The sequence below is a fragment of the Salmo salar genome, chromosome 09 (genome assembly GCF_965601325.2).
Source record: "Salmo salar chromosome 09, fSalSal1, whole genome shotgun sequence".
NCBI classification, from domain to species: domain Eukaryota; kingdom Metazoa; phylum Chordata; class Actinopteri; order Salmoniformes; family Salmonidae; genus Salmo; species Salmo salar.
Genome location: NC_138299.1, coordinates 44,937,161 through 44,957,714, shown reverse-complemented (window position 1 = coordinate 44,957,714; position 20,554 = coordinate 44,937,161). Strand labels below are relative to the sequence as shown.

At 43.8% G+C, this 20,554-nt stretch overlaps 1 protein-coding gene across 1 annotated transcript; it reads right to left on the bottom strand.

Annotated features, from left to right (window-relative positions):
* Positions 1 to 5,157: 5,157 nt before the first annotated feature.
* On the bottom strand, positions 5,158 to 8,450 carry LOC106611386 (uncharacterized). Its single transcript, XM_014211555.3, is given in 5 exon segments — positions 5,158 to 5,668; positions 5,670 to 6,405; positions 6,764 to 6,886; positions 7,391 to 7,622; positions 8,272 to 8,450. Coding segments are annotated over 4 exon segments (987 nt in total). The 5' UTR covers positions 7,491 to 7,622; positions 8,272 to 8,450; the 3' UTR covers positions 5,158 to 5,640.
* Between the last annotated feature and the right edge of the window lie 12,104 nt (positions 8,451 to 20,554).

Sequence of the window (20,554 nt, the reverse complement as noted above, 5' to 3'; positions counted from 1 at the left end):
CCAGTGTGTAAAGAATATCAATAAATAGTGTGTGGTAGCATTTCGCTACATCTGCTAAACACGTGTACTGCACTACTGATGAACGACGACACGGATAATATAGAGCTGGCGGGATTTTCCATGCATCGGCAGGACAGAGAAGCTATGTCTGGTAAGACGAGGGGCGGTGGGGTGTCTATTTGTCAATGACAGCTGGTGCGCGATGTCTAATATTAAAGAAGTCTTGAGTTTTGCTCGCCTGAGGTAGAGTACCTCATGATAAGCTGTAGACCACACTATCTACCAAGAGAGTTCTCATCAGCTGGTTGACCGCACTCATCCAGCTGTATAAGGCATAAGCAAACAAGAAAATGCTCATCCAGAAGGGCGCTCCTGGTGTCCGGGACTTTAATGCAGGCAAACTTAAATCCGTTTCACCTCATTTCTACCAGCATGTCACGTGTGTAACCAGAGGGGGGAAAAAAACTCTAGACCACCTTTACTCTACACACAGAGATGCATACAAAGCTCTCCCCCGCCCTCCATTTGGCAAATCTGACCATAATTCTATCCTCCCGATTCCTGCTTACGAGCAAAAACTAAAGCAGGAAGCACCAGTGACTCGCTCAATACGGAAGTGGTCAGATGACTCGGATGCTACGCTACAGGACTGTTTTTCTAGCACAGACTGGAATATGTTCCGGGATTCATCCAATGGTATTGAGGAGTACACCACCTCAATCATCGGCTTCATCAATAAGTGCATCGACAACGTGGTCCCCACAGTGACTGTATGTACATATCCAAACCAGAAGCCATGGATTACAGGCAACATCCGCATCGAACGGCTCGAGCTGCTACTTTCAAGGAGCGGGACACTAATCCTGGACGCTTATAAGAAATCCCCTAACGCCTTCAGATGAACCATCAAACAGGCAAAGCGTCAAAACAGGATTAAGATTGAATCCTATTACCCCGGCTCTGATGGTCGTCAGATATAGCAGGGTTTGAAAACTATTATGGACTACAAAGGGAAACACAGCCGCGAGCTGCCCAGTGACGCTAGCCTACCAGACAAGCTAAATGCCTTCTATGCTCTTTTCGAGGCAAGCAACACTGAAGCAAGCATGAGAGCACCAGCTGTTCAGGACGACTGTGTGATAACGCTCTCGGTAGCCGATGTGAGCAAGACCTTTAAACAGGTCAACATTCAAAGTCATGGGGCCAGACGGATTACCAGGACGTGTACTCAAAGCATGCGCAGACCAACTGGCAAGTGTCTTCACTGACATTTTCAACCTCTCCCTGACTGAGTCTAATACCTACATGTTTCAAGCAGACCACCATAGTCCCTGTGCCCAAGGAAGCAAAGGTAACCTGCCTAAATGACTACCGTCGGTAGCTATGAAGTGCTTTGAAAGGCTGGTCATGTTCTCACATCAACAGCATCCTCCCGGATACCCTAGACCCACTCCAATTCACATACCGCCCCAGCAGATCCACAGATGACGCAATCTCAATCGCATTCCACACTGCCCTTTCCCACCTGGACAAAAGGTACACCTATGTGAGAATGCTGTTCATTGCCTACAGCTCAGCGTTCAACACCATAGTGCCCACAAAGCTCATCACTAAGCTTAAGGACCCTGGGACTAAACACCTCCCTCTACAACTGGATCCTGGACTTCCTGACGGGCTGCCTACCCTTACCCAGGTGGTAAGGGTAAGCAACAACACATCCGCCACGCTGATCCTAAGCACTAGGGCCCCTCAGGGGTGCATGCTGAGTCCCCTCCTGTACTCCCTGTTCACCCATAACTGCGTGGCCAAACACGACTCCAACACCAAGTTTGCTGACGACACAACAGTGGTAGACCTGATTACCGACAACAATGAGACAGCCTATAGGTAGGAGGTCAGAGACCTGGCAGTGTGGTGCCAGGACAACAACCTCTCCCTCAATGTGAGCAAGACAAAGGAGCTGATTGTTGACTACAGGAAAAGGTAGGCCGAACAGGCCCCCATTAACATTGACGGGGCTGTAGTGGAGCGGGTCGAGAGTTTTAAGTTCCTTGGTGTCCATATCACAAACAAACTATCATTGTCCAGACACACCAAGATAGTCGGGAAGAGGGCACGACAACACCTTTTCCCCCTCAGGATACTGAAAAGATTTGGCATGGGTCTCCAGATCCTCAAAAGGTTCTACAGCTGCACCATCGAGAGCATCCTGACCGTTTTCATCACCGCCTGGTATGACAACTGCTCGGCATCTGACTGTAAGGCGCTACAGAGGGTAATGCGTAAAGCCCAGTACATCACTGGGGCCAAGCTTCCTGCCATCCAGGACCTATATACTAGGCAGTGTCAGAGGAAAGCCCCATAAATTGTCAAACTCCAGTCACCCAAGTCATAGACTGTTCTCTCTGCTAACGCACAGCAAGCGGTACCGTTGGCTAATGCCTACTTTGTGAAGTGCAAGTGTGCAATTACTCAATTAGCCTTGCCCTTCTAAACACCTTTTTTTTTTTTTACTTTGGCAAAGGGTAAAGTCTACAAAAATTAGTCCACTCTGTTCATAACATATTCTAGTTTTGGGAACAGAAAACTGTATTGAGATCAAATGTTTAATCGATTAGTCAATTATCAGAATGTCGGACAAAATCCATCTCATTCCATCTTCTCCCACTGCTGGCCACTGAGCTTCCTTGCACTACCACATTTGATAGTGAGTGGAAACGCCAACTGGATGCTTCACATTTATACATACAGTGAAACATCTGTCTCATTGTTCCATCTGTAGTGCAGTAGCCGCTGGTGGTTCAATCATTCTTCTGATTTCTAGCTGCACCAATCAAAGCAGTGAGGGTGGTGAAAACCATTCAGCTTGGGGTGACAGAGGAGCAGGGTTCCAAAATGCAATCATATCATATACAATTTTGCTATTTATACAATTGTATTTTTTTGTATACAGACTAGTCTAAAAATCAGTGCAACTTGACAAAGTATCCAATAGACTGTGATCAGTTGCTGGTAAAAAAAAGAGGTTTGCGCCCCCTACTTTAATTTGCTCATTTGCTCAGACAGCCAGGTGTTGTCCACAGCGAAAATCTGTAGCCAGAGACGGGAGAGAAAGCGAGACACCCCACTCTCTGATTTTTTTCTGGTTCAATTAAAGTCAATGACCAGTAGACCAGACCCAGCTCCTACTGCATTTGGGTCTATGGGAGACCCACCCTGTTAAGTAGCCTGAAACGGACCATTTTCTTTCAATGGTAAATGGTCTGAATGAATTATTTTCATTTATCCACCATCTTGGCTGTAGTCAAAGATGATCTATTATGTTGCTCAGCTCAGACGCGACTCGCGAACTTTGCAGGTGTTTCTGATGAATAAACAATGCCAGCCCTGAAACAAAACGTATGCTAAAAATAATTTACACATGTCATAAGAAGTACACGTCACTGACACGAATTTGCACGAAGCAGGCATTTTGGTTTTGTGACTTAAAGCCCAAATATATCATGCTTTGACTAAAACGATGACTTGTTTACTTGTGCAAGTTATTATGTTCTTACCTGCTTGCCCACTAGCAAGCTGGGTCCTTAACATGTTAGCAACCTAGTTCACCTATTCCTCCAGTAACTCGAGACCACTAGCAACCTGGGTCCTTAAGAATGTCAGCAACACGGGACATTTGGTCCTACAGCATTCTGAGATCTGCAACTTTAGGTTTTGGTTTTCCTCAGCCAGTCGTCTCATTTCCTGCTGGATACTTTTCATTTCTACGCCGAAAAATCGAACAAAATTATTGGTCTTAAGTTGCACTCCTGGAAAATGGACAGGTTATTTTCAGCTATAAAACTGGTACTAATAACATGAAATACTTTGCAAGGCATAGCTTAGGGCGACAGGTAACCTAGAGGTTAACATTGTATGCACATTGTGTGTTGGACAAGTAACCAAAAGGTCGTTGGTTCGAATCCCCTAGGGGACAAATCGGTCGATGTGCTCTTGAGCAAGGCACTTAACCCTAATTGCTCTGGATAAGAGCATCTGCTAAATGACTCAAATTAGAAAAATGTTCAACTTCATATTCATCCTCTCCAGCAAAACATGTGTAAATGGTGCATTTCAGTTTTTTTGTAGTAAAAAAAAGATGAGTAAGATAAGCGTTTTCCAATGACACCATCAGTGTGCATCGTGCTTAACCAATTATGAGTAGGCATTGTCTAGTTGAATGATGTCATTGGAAACACATCTATATTTTTTACTACAAAACATAGAAATGTTGGTGTGTGTCCCTTTAAGTGAATGTGCATACAATGTTACTGTGGCATATGCAGTGGAGGGCAAAAGAAAAAGCAATAACAAATCATATTGTGCAATATGTTTACTAACCATACACTTTCACAAGACTTATGAGATGTAATAACTTGAAAAGACCCAATCGCTCTGGATAAAACCTGCTCTTACCATGATCAAATCGTCCAATTCTTTCATCCTCTTCATCAGAATCACCTTCACAGTGGTACCGAAATAGGACTTCCATAATGTTCTCTTGTACACAGCATCTTCTTTCAACATTCTCAAGTCGGAGGTTACCGACTGGGCAAAACTGTCATTTTGAACAGCTCTCCTGTAATTGTCCAATACATCAATGTTCTGTCAGCACGACAGCTGAATCAATGACCTTGTCCTCTTGGCATGTTTTTTTTTCTTCATGATGGCTTAAGGTTGAGGGTTCTATCCCTGGATCCTGCTGTACACCTGAGGATCTGCTGGCTATAGCTGGTTTACATGGTATGGACATCCTAGAAAGAATACATCCTAAACAGTGGTCAGAGTTCAACCTCCTGTTCTCCTGTTCCTCCTTTGCGTGCCACACCCTCTCCCATTTATACTGTATGTATGAGCAGATTTCAAACAAATGACTGCAGTAAGTGTTGTGGTGCTTATAAACACGAAAAGGGAAGGTTTTGGTAGATGGGAAAAAAATAAAAAATTAGATGGGAGCAATCGCAGATGAGTTCACAGGTCTTTCATACGGACTCTGAAATATCTATTTACATAAACAAACGGGTCATTGGTTTACTACTAGCTTCAATGCAACTTTTAATAAGAGTATTTTTCTGTTGTTGAAATTTATCCTAAATCAAAGAGGGAAAAACATCTGAATTCAGGGTAAAGACTTTATTATCATTATAACTCATAGCCAATACAGTTAGGCCTACATAACAAAAAATAGAATTTAACAAACTTTAAAGAGTTCCATATAGAATCTAATACCTTAAATTCAAATATGTATCAATCCTTTAATGCATTATTTCCCTTTTACACACCTTTAGCAACATTAGTTACCCCTAGATGTTTTCCTCTCTACTTTCATTTTGATTGAATGTCCTTAAGTCAGGTTAAGGCATTGGAGATCACCACAAGCATTTTAGAATGTCCCCCACTTCTTCTATGAATGCCATTATGGGGGTAACTAATCTCTGCAGGTCTAGCATTACTGATACGGCTTCTCTCCTGCGTGCCCACTGATCCACTTAAGGAATGATTTGAATGTTGAAAAATGTGCATCAGTCATATGTAAAGCTTTCCTACTGGTGGATGTCTGACTGAAGTTAGTAGTTAAGATGAAGGGTCTCTACAGTGAGATCAATGGTAAGGCTTCTCTCCTGTGTGTTCGCTGGTGTGATTTCAAGTTACTTTGTTGAGAGAAAAAGTCCCCACATTCAGAGCAGCAGAAAGGTTTCTCTCCCGTATGCACCCTCTGGTGAACCTTTAGCTGATTCGATGAGGTGAAGCGCTTCTCACAGTCATGACAGGAGTATGGCTTCTCTCCTGTATGTATTCTCTGGTGATGTTTGAAGCTGCCTACATAAGAGAAACTCTCCCCACATTCAGAACAATTATAAGGCTTTTCTCCAGTGTGCACTCTCTTATGAACAGTTAGATGGCTTGGTGAGGTGAAACCCTTTCCACATTCAGAGCAGGAGTAAGGCTTTTCTCCTGTGTGAATCAGCTGATGACGTTGCAAGTCTCGCAGATAGGAGAAACTTTTGCTGCAGGTAGAGCAGTGGTGAGGCTTTTCTCCAGTGTGTGTTCGTTGGTGACCTTTCAAGCCACTCAGTTGAGAGAAACTCATCCCACAGTCAGAGCAGTGGTAAGGCTTCTCTCCTGTGTGCACTCGTTGATGAACTGTTAGATGATGTGATGCAGGAAAGCGCTTCCCACAGACAGAGCAGGCATAAGGCTTCTCTCCAGAATGTTTTCGAAGGTGTCTTTCAAGATAAGATGGGAATGGGAAGCTCTCCTCACAGTGTGGGCAGTGGTGAGACCCTTTAGCTTTGCTTCCTTCCTGATGTTTCTTCCCTGATGCAGAAAATGTCTCAACTTGGTCAGAGGAGTTAGAGGTCTCTCCTGGGTGAATGACAACATAAAAACAGGTGAACAGGTGCAGCACACTTTATTTCATTTTTATTTAACCTGGCAAGTCAGTTAAGAACAATTTCTTATTTACAATGACTGTCTACCCCGGCCAAACCCGGACGACGCTTGGCCAGTGCCTCCAGCACTGAGATACAGTGCCTTAGACCGCTGCGCCACTCGGGAGCCTACATCCACAATCATTGTATCAAATTAAAATGTGTCCAATAAAGTAGTAGTGAAAATGGGTATAGAGAACTAACCTTCTAGTGTATGGAGAGTACTATTGAAGTGGGGCTAAGTAGGTTTCTCTGGTTGAAACTATAATGCTACATTTCCTTTCACTTCTTACCGTGATCAGATTCCCCAATGTCGTCTTCCTCCTCCTCTTCTTCTTCTTCTTTTATGATGACATTTAGGCCCAGTGTTTGACTGCTGTTTGACGGCTCCACCGATGCCATCTCTGGACTCGCTCCTGTGTGAATGAGAACATAACAAATTATGTCAAACAAATACTAAAACCATGTAACAAAGTGGTTGGCGGGCATCTAAATAACCAAAGTATGTACTTTAAATCTGCCTCGCTCGATCAACAACAGCCTAAAAATAGTGTCCTAAAAATAATGAAATTAATCTGACTCTGACTAAAAGGAAAGTAGGAAAACCAGCTGGCCTTGAGGACCAGAACACCACTGGGAAAGGGGGATACCTAGTCAGTTGTCCAACTGAATGCTTTCAACTGAAATGTCTTTCGCATTTAACCCAACCCCTCTGAATCAGAGAGGTGTGGGGGGGGCTGCCATAATCGACATCCACGTCTTCGGCGCCCAGGGAACAGTGGGTTAACTGCTTTGCTCAGGGGCAGAACGATAGATTTTTACCTTGTTAGTTCGGGGATTCGATCCAGCAACCTTCCGGTTACAGGCCCAATGCTCTAACCACTAGGTCTAACCGCCGTTGATAAAACCTGCTCTCTTACCTGGATAATCATCATATTCCCAAATCTTCACTTCCTCCTCTTCATCTTTCGTGATGATATTCAACAGGAGTGTTTGACTGCTGTCTTTCACTGATGCCATTTCTCCAGGGGTGCCAAGTGATATTGTCAGTCAGGACCCAGTCAGTATAGTCTTGGGCTCAGTGTGGAGAAGCGGTATAAAGCTGCAGGATGGTTATCCTCACTGTTCCAAAATGAAGTTCAGACTAACAACCTGTAAAAAAATTTTTTTTTTTATTTGACCTTAACTAGGCAAGTCAGTTAAGAACAAATTCTTATTTTCAATGACGGCCTAGGAACAGTGGGTTAAATCCCTTGTTCAGGGGCAGGACAGATTTGTACCTGGTCAGCTCGGGGATTCGAACTTGCAACCTTCCGGTTACTTGTCCAACGCTCTAACCACTAGGCTACGCTGTATGAAATGCACGACAATTATGTCATTTGATGGCTTGCTTGCTATATAGCTAGTTAGCACACAACTCTTGATTAAAACAACACATCCCATATTTTCTGATTTATTCAATGTTGCAACGCAAACTTAGTTCCCTGTCCCGGGCCCTGGGTGGCTAAGCAACGAAATAAAATCTACATGTGCAAGGTAGCTGGCTAACGTTACCTATTTTGGGTTTTAGCCAACATATTTCGCTAGCTAGCTAGATTAGCAGCTACATAATATTTGGTTTAGCTAGCTAACGTTACATATTTCCCTATGTTGCTTACTTGCGGGGGAAAAAACGTTATGTGGCGACATTATTTCGCAAAGCATTGTTTGTTAACTTTAGCTAATAGTTGAGTCTCAAACGTTAACTAGGCCTTCCCTAGTCATTTGCCCTGCAACAGACCCGCAAGCGGCGGGTTCTTACCTGAGGCCTTGTTTCGCAAAAATAGAATCAGAAAATATTTTTTGTGGACTGGTTGAAGTTATTGTTAAAATTATATTGATGACCTAACATCTCCTCTAAATTAAGAACCAGAACAAACGCAATAGCAACTTCCTCGTTTTCTTTCTCGACATAGTAGGCGTTTTGTCAAACTACACTTAATGTAGACACACGCCACCTGTTGTCCGGGAGTGTCTTTTTCTTCTTCGATGAGATTAAATGGCGGTTGGCATCCAATAACAGTTGCATTACCGCCTACAACTAGATTGAGCTATAAATCCATTGCAGCGGGAAGTTGGGGTGCTGCACTGGGCCATTAATAGTCTTGTATTAGAGGACCAGTATAGCCGCCTGCAGCACGTTGAAGAAAAATCAAAACGCACCCAACCCCAAACTACTTTTGCCACAATGTATAAATCTCTTATGAAAATGTAAATAAACAAATACCTTACCATCTAATCTGAGTGGGAGCTACAGCCCACCATGCGCAGACTGACTGGTTATGGTGGTGAACAACTCCCAGTAAAAGGCACATGCACTTTCAAATGCAAATACAAGGAAAGTGACATGATGTTGGACTTTTACGTTGTTGACACTAGAGCACCTGCAGTGCTAGGTCTTAAAGCATGTTTAGACATGGACCTCATCAAGCTAGTTTTATCAGTAACAGCACCAGTAGAGACAGAAAATGTACTGGAGGAGTTTGCTGATGTCTTTACAGGAATAGGATTATTCCCAGGAGAATGTACCATTCACCTTGACCCAGACGCAACCCCTGTGGTCTACCCACCGAGAAAGATTCCCCTTGCTCTCCGTGCCCGTCTGAAGAAAGAGTTGGAGAGCATGGAGCAATCTGACATAGTCACCAAGGTTACAGAACCGACTGACTGGGTAAACGCGTTAGTGGTGGTGGAGAAACCACGCACAGGCAAGCTCCGAGTATGCCTCGACCCAAGAGACTTGAACAAGGCTATCAAACGGCCCCATTACCCTTTACCGACGCTAGATGGTATCACGCACAAGCTAGCGGGAGCACGCTACTTCAGTGTCATGGACGCTAGATCAGGCTACTGGGCTATCAAGCTCACAGAAGAGTCATCTAAGCTCACAACATTCAACACACCGTTTGGACGCTACAGGTTCCGTCGCCTGCCTTTTGGGATTATCTCAGCCCAAGACGAGTTTCAGCGAAAGATTGACGAAGTATATGAAGGCCTCGACGGAGTTGTGGCAATTGTGGACGACATCCTTGTTTATGGTCGAACCAAAGAGGAGCACGACCGAAACCTCCGCGCGATGCTGCAAAGGTCCCGCGAGAGAGGAGTCCGGCTCAACCCCGAGAAGAGCACAGTCAGCGCTACAGAGGTCAGCTACTTCGGACATCTTCTCACAGCGAATGGAATCAAGCCAGATCCACAGAAGATCTCAGCCATAAAAGAAATGGAGCCACCAAAGAACCGTGCAGAGCTGGAAACAGTGCTTGGCATGGTCAACTACTTAGCCAAGTTCGCACCCAGCCTCTCCAATGCTAATGCACCCCTGCGTCAACTGCTAAAGCAGTCCAGTGAGTTTCTTTGGGACAAGCAACACGACATTGCTTTCCAGAATGTGAAAGACTTGATCACGAGAGAACCAGGACCAATCCTTGCCTACTACGACCCAAACAAAGAGCTCAGACTCCAAGTGGACGCGTCGAAGTATGGACTAGGTGCAGTGCTACTGCAAGAAGGAAAGCCCATCGGCTACGCTTCCAAATCTCTCACAGACTGTGAAATCAACTACGCCCAAATCGAAAAGGAGCTCTATGCCATTCTGTTCGGATGTAAACGTTTCCATCAGTACGTATATGGACGACAAGTCATTGTGGAATCCGACCACAAGCCCCTTGAGTCAATCATGAGGAAACCACTAGCTGCAGCCCCGCCAAGGCTACAGAGAATGATCCTTCAACTACAAAAATACGACTTCACAATCACTCACCGTCCAGGCAAAGACATCCCTGTCGCAGACACACTCTCCAGGAAGTTTCTTACCTACAAGGACAGCAGCCTCAGTGAGGGCATGGACATGCAAGTGCACACTGTGTACAGCAACTTACCAGTTAGTGACACGAAACTGAAGGAGATCCAAGCAGAAACAGAAAAGGACTCACAACTCACACAGCTGAGGAAAGTCATACAGGATGGATGGCCTGAGGAGAGGAGAAAATGCCCTCAGAGCGTCTCAGAATTCTGGAACCATCGTGATGAACTATCACAGATCAACGGAATCATTTTCAAAGGAGAGAAAATCATTATTCCTACCAGTCTCAGAGAAGAGATTTTGACAAAGATCCATGCTGGACACATGGGCATGGAAAAGTGCAAACAGAGAGCACGGGACATTTTGTTTTGGCCTGGAATGTGCAAACAAATAGAGGACATTGTTGGTAGATGCACCATCTGTCTTGAAAGACGCCCCTCAAACACCAAAGAGCCAATGTTACCTCACTGTATCCCAGACCGACCCTGGCAGGTTGTGGCAACCGATCTGTTCACCTGGAACAACGAGGACTACATCGTAACAGTGGACTACTACAGCAGATACTTCGAACTCGACAAGCTTCACAGCACCACATCTGCAGCTGTGATACACAAGCTGAAAGCAGCCTTCGCCAGGCATGGCATTGTAGAGACTTTAATATCTGACAATGGGCCCTGTTACAAATCAAATGAGTTTGAATCCTTCACAAAAGCATGGGAGTTCACACATGTCACCACAAGCCCACATTACCCTCAAAGTAATGGCCTTGCTGAAAAATCTGTGCAGATTGCTAAATCACTCATGGACAAAGCAAAAGCAGACAAGAGAGACCCCTACCTCAGTCTCCTTGAATACCGCAACACTCCAGTTGACAACTTCAAATCACCAGCCCAGCTGTTGATGAGCCGCAGACTTCGCTCAACCCTTCCCAGCACCAACCAGCAGCTGCAACCTGAGGTTGTCAGCTACAAGGAAATGCATGAAAAACGTGCACAGAGACAACAACAACAAAAGCGATACTACGACAGGTCAGCTAGACCACTGCCACCACTGATCGACGGAGAGTCAGTTAGAATCCAGGAGCATGGCCTCTGGAAACCAGCAGTCGTCATCCAGCCAGCTGACACTGAACGTTCATATCACGTCCGCACAGCAGAAGGAGCAGTGTACCGCCGCAATCGTCGTCACTTACTGAACACAAAAGAACAACACACTGATGAGATGAACTGTTCCCCTGAAAGAGAACGTGATGGACTAAACACACACACAGCACAACATACACCACACTTACCTGCAACACCACAAGAGCTGTTGACTGACACAGAAGCATGCTCAACATCATATCGCACAAGGTCAGGAAGAGAGGTCAAGCCCAGAGCTGTCCTCGACCTGTGAAATGTCAAAGGGTGTAGGCGGATCGCTGCCCTAAAAGCGTTCCAGACTGTAAACTTGTTATTGAAAGTTCACTTGACATGCTTTGGTATTGTATTTGTTTCAAATGTTAAGATGTCATTTCTACAGTGAAAGCTGAGTTGCTGAGAATCCCTTGTTTGAAAAGTTGGATCATTGTTTCAGAGTCTATGTTGATTCAGTTGGTGTATTATGCAATATAAATGGTTACTTACCTTGAGTTCAAACTACAGAGCATGTATCCAAAAGAAAAGCTTAGAATATGTAAAACATTTGTATTTTGTTTAAAAGAAGGGGGATGTAATATTCATATGTGAATACATACTGAATTATAATTGGATGCATTTTACCGCCGTATCATACTGTGCGGTGATTGGTTAAGACCACCCAGACGGTTAGGTCAGGGGCAGTTGATCGTGGTTGGAGATAGGCTAACATGGAGTTGTAACTAGTTAATAAAGAGTTATGTTAAGAAACATCCTGTGGTTCTGCGTTTTATTATTTTGTACAAAGCGTACAAAACAAAACACCATCTAAACCTATACTCATTAAAAACCCACCACCCTATTCCACTATTTAAACCTATCTAGTCCTACCTCAGGCCAAAGCCAGGAAGGACGGGACACCACCACTCAACACACCCTGTAACTCTTCTGACATCAAATCTCAGCAGCTGCCACAAGAACCTCTATTTTCTGTGACCTGCGGTACGGTTTATAACCATTGCTATGAATGCTAAAAAGTCAATGTTACTGTAGCATATATCACTCGTTGGCCTATCGCTCTGTACTGGCACAGATCTACTACTCACATGAACCCTCTCAGGATCTCTCCCCCTTGACCCATCTTCCTCTACTTTCTTCACTGCCTCAGCATACAACACCTTCTGCACTATTCTAACCCTGGCAAGCTCAACCTGCTTCTCTCGCACCAGACATTTCTGATCCCCAGCCCCATGGGCACCCCTACAATGAACACATACCGCTTTTTTCTCCAATACTACACATTCCATTGTCTCATGTCCTTCTGCACAATTCTCACACCTCCCTCCTACACAGTGGTGCCACATGCCCATAATCTTGACACCTGTAACAATGTAATGGATTCGGCACAAAAGCTCATAGGGGATAACTGAAATATCCTAAGTTCACTTTGTCGGGCAAAGACTCAACATCAAAACTCAAAAGAACAGACAATTACTTCTGTTTTACCACTCATGCCACCCTGTCTGCATCGCACCAAACAAAGAGCATCACAAACACCGGGAATCTTCCCCTTCACTTGGTCCACTGTCACATTTACCGCTACCCCAGTACGGCATCTCTTTTCCCCATTTGTTTGGCGTGGAGCGGCAGAAACACAACCCATTATCACAAGATCACTTCGGGTTACCTTCACCGATCCCACAGCACCAAACTCCATTTTCACCCACTCTGAAACCACATATGGATCAGCCAAAAGGCATGAGGTCAATTTTCTCAAATTGAATTCTGACATATTTATCCTTACCATCGGTGCAAGCCTCGGGCTCCAAGAACGTCACCACACCTGCTAACTTCGATAATTCGCCCTCACTCACTTCCATTTTGCCTCCAGACCTCGATGCGGCGTATGGCTCACTCTGCTTACACTTTCCACCATTCTTCTACCATTCTTCTACCATTCTTCTTCGACAAACCATCTCCCGCCATCTTCTACCGATTTCAAGCTCACCCTCTTAGACCTCCTCTGCCACTCTTTTTCCCTCCATTCCTCCTCCGTATTCTAAGTATAAGTCTCCTTATGATAATATTGCACTTCTCCTAACATACATCTCGTTCTTGCCCCTCTCAAGGAACTGCATTTTCCTTCCCCTACCACGAGTCAAACTTCAGCGTGCGGGAGTGTGAATCACAGGCATACTATAAAGAATTACTCAGATTTAAGTAATTTTATTTGTAACATGAATGTGATATTGCACTCTTCTCATTCGAAAGTGAGGTCCGTGTGGAAAGAAGATTTTGCGCACACACAAAATGACCCAGCAGCTAGTTTAGCCAGAGCCTTATTGACCACGAAGTTCTAAATAATGAAGTAATGTAGACATCATGTAGGGACTTGTTGTCCGAGGGACAATAGATGGCAGTCATTGTTCTGTAAATCGACTCACTCTTGATGAATGTTGATTTAAAGATGAACCCATCACCTTGATTGGTCTACAATTGTACGGTGAACAGTGTCTAACGACCTCATTCCTGTTGGATATAATCGCAGCATCCTGTGAATTGTGGCAACTGACTTGAATGGTTTGCTTTTCTTCTATAAAACAAGACATACATCCAGGTCAGCTATGATTACCATCTGTGCGGGGATTGTATTTGGTTCAGGGACTCTGTTGGGTGTAGGTGGGTCGTCCCACAAAAAGAGTGCACCAATATTGAGTTTTAAAATTCTGTTATATTAAATGAAGTGCCCTGTAATATAGACCACATGGAGAATTCAAATCAATCAAGACATGCTAAATTGCCAAAAATCTGCATTTTGACATATACCTTCTGACTTCTAAGAATTTAATCCATTTATCCCCAAAATGTCTCAAATGTCTTTCATTGTTAATCCCTAGTTATTTTGTTGCTTTGAGAAAATAATTTCTTAAGATTATTTATTTAGTATGATTAGTGATTTAATATACATTGCCGGTCAAAAGTTTAGACACACCTACTCATTCCAGGTTTTTAAAAATGTTTTACTATTTTGTACATTGTAGAATAATAGTGAAGACATCAAAGCTAAGAAATAACACATATGGAATCATGTAGTAACCAAAAACAGTGTATAAGAAATCTAAATATTTTACATTCTTCAAAGTAGCCACACTTTGCCTTGATGACAGCTTTGCACAATCTTGGCATTCTCTCAACCAGCTTCATGAGGTAGTCACCTGGAATGCTTTTCCAGCAGTCTTGAAGGAGCTCACACATATGCTGAGCACTTGTTGGCTGTGTTTCCTTCACTCTGCGGTCCAACTCATTCCAAACCATCTCATTTGGCTTGAGGTAGGGTGATTGTGGAGGCCAGGTCATCTGACGCAGCACTCATCACTCTCCTTCTTGGTCAAATAGCCCTTACACAGCCTGGAGGTGTGTTTTGGGTCATTGTCCTGTTGAAAAACAAATAATAGTCCCATTAAGCGCAAACCAGATGGGATGGCGTATCGCTGCAGAATACTGTAGTAGCCATGCTGGTTAAGTGTCCCTTGAATTCTAAATAAATCACTGACAGTGTCACCAGCAAAGCACCCCCACACCTCCTCCTCCATGCTTCACAGTGGGAACCACACGTGCAAAGATCAACCGTTCACCTTCTCTGTCTCACAAAGATAAAAAATCTAAAATCTCCAAATTGGACTCATCAGACCAAAGGAATGATTTCAACTGGTCTAGTGTTTCTTGGCCCAAGCAAGTCTCTTCTTCTTATTGGTGTTCTTTAGTGTTTTTTGTTGTTGCAGCAATTCAACCATGAAGGCCTGATTCACTCAGTCTCCTCAGAACAGTTGATGTTGAGATGTGTCTGTTCCATACGCACAAAATCCTTACTTCTCTCAAATTTGGTGCACAAATTTGTTTACATCCTTGTTAGTGAGCATTTATCCTTTATGCCAAGATAATCCATCCACCTGACAGGTGTGGTATATCAAGAAGCTGATTAAACAGCAAGATTACACAGGTGCACCTTGTGCCGGGGACAATAAAAGGCCACTAAAATGTGCAGTTGTGTCACACAACACAATGCCACAGATGTCTCAAGTTTTGAGGGAACGTGCAATTGGAATGCTGACTGAAGGAATGTATACTAGAGCTGTTTAACGCCAGCCCAGGACCTCCACTTACAGCTTCTTTAATGGCGGCATCGTCTGAGACCAGCCACCTGGACAGCTGATGAAACAGTGGGTTTGCACAACCGAAGAATTTCTGCAAACTGTCAGAAACCCTCTAAGGGAAGCTTGTCGTCCTCACCAGGGTATTGACCTGACTTCAGTTCGGTGTCATAAATGGTCACCTTCGATGGCCACTGGCATGCTGGAGAAGTGTGCTCTTCACAGATTAATCCGGTTTCAACTGTACCAGGCAGACATGTACGGCGTCATGTGTGCGAGCAGTTTGTTCACAACATTGATATCAGCAGAGTGCCCCATCGATGGCAGTTTGAATGCACAGAGATACCGTGACAAGATCCTGAGGCCAATTGTTGTACCATTCATCCGCCACCCTGACCTCAGGTTTCAGTATGATAATGCACAACCCCATGTTGCAAGGATCTGTACACAATTCCTGGAATTTGAACATTTCACAGATTTTCCATGGCCTACATACTCACCAGACATAGGCCCCCCTGTGGCTCAGTTGGTAGAGCATGGTGTGTGCAACACCAGGGTTGTGGGTTTGATTCCCACGGGGGGCCAGGTACAAAAAAAAATGTATGAAATGTATGTATTCACTACTGTAAGTCGCTCTGGATAAGAGCGTCTGCTAAATGACTAAAATGTAAATGTAAAAATGTCACCCGTTGAGCATGTTTTGGATGCTCTGGATTGACAGCGTGTTCCAGTTCCGATCAATATCCAGCAACTTCACACAGCTATTGAATAGGAGTGGAACTATATTCCACAGGCCACAATTAACAGCCTGATCAACTGTATGCAAAGGAGATGTGCGGCGCTGCATGAGGCAAATGGTGGTCACACCAGATACTGACTGTTTTTCTGATCCACGCCCCTACTTTTTCTTAAGCTATCTGTGACCAACAGATGCCCATCTGTATTCCCAGTCGTGTCAAATCCTTAGATTATGGCCTAATAAATGCATTTCAATTGACAGATTTCCTTATATGAACTTTTAACTCAGTAAAATATTTGAAATTGTTGCATGTTGCATTTATATTTTTGTTCAGTGTACTTCCAAAAAGGGTCTAAATACAAATGTACAAGCATCCAAAGAAATGCCTCTTCGGCACCGCAATGTAATGAGATGTTGAGTGATTGGAGGTGCTTGTGTGTATTTTATATACATACATACATACATACATACATACATACATACATACATACATACATACACACTGGGCTTAACCTGAGTAAATGAATATGGTAGCTCAGCGAAACTAACATATTTTGACATTATACCGCTGTCTAATGAGTAGCGCTGAACAATGTGTTTGAGGTTGGTTCGGTTTTGGTTCGATTATTAAAGAATAATCACTTTTTTCAATTTTAGATTACTTTAAATGCATTATGAAATAATGACAAAATTATTTTACAGCTTTTTAATGGAAATCCATTAGAGAAATCCATTTCGCCACTATGGCCTATTTATTGACTTACCTCCCTTATCCTACCTCATTTGAACACACTGTATAATGGAAATCCATTAAATCGGCAAAAATAGTGAACATTCAATTGCCAAAACATGTAAAATATTCCATTGGCTCAGTCAGGTCCATCCTGGGTAGACGTCAATAGGAAAACAGGAAATGACTGTGAAATAATACAATATTTCAGTTTGGTATATCAATTTGTATTTATTTGATGACTTTATTTTTCATTCCTCAAACTTAGTCATCTCATCTCAGACAGTAGAATACAGCCAGCCAGACGTTCTCTCTGTGCTCCCAATACTGTTCTGTATTTAGTCATACTATTTTTATTTTATTTATTTATTTCACCTTTATTTAACCAGGTAGGCTAGTTAAGAACAAGTTCTCATTTACAACTGCGACCTGGCCAAGATAAAGCAAAGCAGTGTGACACAAACAACAACAGAGTTACACATGGAATTAACAAACATACAGTCAATAATACAATAGAAAAAGTCTATATACAGTGTGTTCAAATGAGGTAGGATAAGGGAGGTAAGTCAATAAATAGGCCATAGTGGCGAAATAATTACAATATAGAAATTAAACACTGGAGTGATAGACGTGCAGAAGATGAGTGTGCAAGTAGATACCCCCGGACAGGGGGTATCGTCGGATGGGGCCACAGGGTCTCCCGACCCCTCCTTTCTCAGCCTCCAGTATTTGTGCTGCAGTAGTTTGTCGGGGGGCTAGGGTCAGTCTGTTATATCTGGAGTATTTCTCCTGTCTTAACCGGTGTCCTGTGTGAATTTAAGTATGCTCTCTCTGTCTCTCGGAGGAGCTGAGCCCTAGGACCATGCCTCAGGACTACCTGGCCTGAGGACTCCTTGCTGTCCCCAATCCACCTGGCCGTGCTACTGCTCCAGTTTCAACTGTTCTGCCTGCGGCTATGGAACCCTGACCAGTTCACCGGACGTGCTACCTGTCCCAGACCTGCTGTGTTCAACTCTCTAGAGACTGCAGGAGCGGTAGAGATACTCTGAATGATCGGCTATGAAAAGCCAACTGACATTTACTCCTGAGGTGCTGACCTGTTGCACCCTCGACAACCACTGTGATGATTATTATTTGAGCCTGCTGGTCATCTATGAACATTTGAACAGCTTGGCCATGTTCTGTTATAATCTCCACCCGGCACAGCCAGAAGAGGACTGGCCACCCCTCATAACCTGGTTCCTCTCTAGGTTTCTTCTTAGGTTCTGGCCTTTATAGGGAGTTTTTCCTAGCCACTGTGCTTCTACACCTGCATTGCTTGCTGTTTGGGGTTTTAGGCTGGGTTTCTGTACAGCACTTTGAGATATCAGCTGATGTAAGAAGGGCTTTATAAATACATTTGATTTGAGATACTGGGGTGCAAAGATGCAAAATAAATAAAATAACAGTATGGGGATGAGGTAGTTGGATGGTCTATTTACAGATGGGCTATGTACAGGTGAAGTGATCTGTGAGCTGCTCTGACAGCTGGTGCTTAAAGCTAGTGAGGGAGATATGAGTCTCCAGCTTCAGTGATTTTTGCAGTTCGTTCCAGTCATTGGCAGCAGAGAACTACAAGGAAAGGCAGTCGAATGAGGAATTGGCTTTGGGGGCATATTGAGCAGGGCTAGAGGCTCTACAGTGAAAATAAGGCAATTAATTACTAACCAAAACAGCAATGTACAAGGCATATTGACATTAGGGAGAGGCATGCAGTAGCCGAGTAATCATAGGGGTCCAGTGAGTAGGTTGGCGGGCCAGAGACACAGCGATTCAGACAGCTAGCGGGCCGGGGCTAGCAGAAGGGCCTTACACGGAACCCAAACCGGCTGCCTGCATGCGCAATCATGCATACATTTATTTTGTCCCCCTACACCAAACGCGATCACTACACACACGTTAAAATATCAAAACAAACTCAGAACCAATTACATTCATTTGGGAACAGGTCAAAAAGCATTAAACATTTATGGCAATTTAGCTAGTTAGCTTGCACTTGCTAGCTTATTTGTCCTATTTAGCTAGCTTGCTGTTGCTAGCTAATTTGTCCTGGGATATAAACATTGAGTTGTTATTTTACCTGAAATGCACAAGATCCTCTACTCTGACAATTAATCCACACATAACTGTCAACCGAATCGTTTCTAGTCATCTCTCCTCCTTCAGGCTTTTTCATCTCTGAACTTATATGGTGATTGGCATCTAAATTTTCATCGTTTTACTATACTGACCAGCAACACAGTTCTTCTTTCAATCACCCACGTGTGTACAGTATAACCAATGAGGAGATGATACGTGAGTACCTGCTTCTATAAACCAATGAGGAGATGGGAGAGGCAGGACTTGCAGCGCTATCTGCGTCAGAAATAGAAAAGAGTTATATTTTAGCCCTGGGCAACGCAGACATGCGCGAGCAGTGTGGGTGCAATAATTGAGTAACATAGATTTCTACATGTATTTTGCGACGCGAGCGGTGTGGTCAGCCTATTAGAGGGATATCGCGACGGAAGAAGTCTGTTGTAGCCCAGTCGTCATGGATCAGCAGGGCTCGGTGTGGTAAATGGGTCCAGGTCAATTGGCAAAATAGGTATAGTGGCCAAAGAATTTGTCCGATGGGCCTCTTCAGCTAATAGTCCGATATGCTCTAACCGGCTAGCAGATGGTCATTCAGGGGACGTCGCGACGGCTAGCCTGCCTAAGTATGCTTCAAAACTGTGAACAAAATACATTTGACTAGTTCTTCAAAGTAGATAAGGCTCTCTAACTCTGTCCCGTTCTTTCGTTGTTGTGTTGTGCACATTACGCTCTCACGCGGTTTATGTCAAAGTTGGTCCATGCAATACGGGGTCCCGGCCCCCCATTGAAGTTGGCATTTTAAATCGTAATGTTAAGGTTAGGCAAGGGTCATGCTTATGGGTTGAGGGTAGAGACGTCTCAGTGATCCCGTTAGCACTGCCAGGAGACACGTCATGCCGCGTTCAAAACAACTGGGAACTCGGAAAAAGTGGAGCTCCGACTGGGAACATTTATTTGAACCGTCATCCAAATCGGGAATCTGGACCGCTTTCTATAGCTCCGACCTGAAGATCACTTACGTTATGATTTGACCTAGTATTTTTGTTTTGAACACGGCATAAAGCACAGATTCTGGGAGACATTAAAGTTGTACCTTTGCATGCTGGAATCGCCCTTATTAATCAATGTTACGCTAATTTAGTACCATGTCCCGGGCCTTGGCTGGCTAAACTACAAAATAAATGGCAAGGTAGCCATTTAATGTTAGTTTGACGGGTGTTTTGCTCGTCCCGACTTGGCGATGCTATCCAGGCAGGGGATAACATCGTCACGTCGGGACTAGACTTGAGCATTTATTTCCACCTCGGTACTGAATACTTAGTTTAGCTAGCTACACATTTTCATATTTTGCTTAGTTGTGAGCGAAACAAAAATAGTATGTGGTGATATTTTC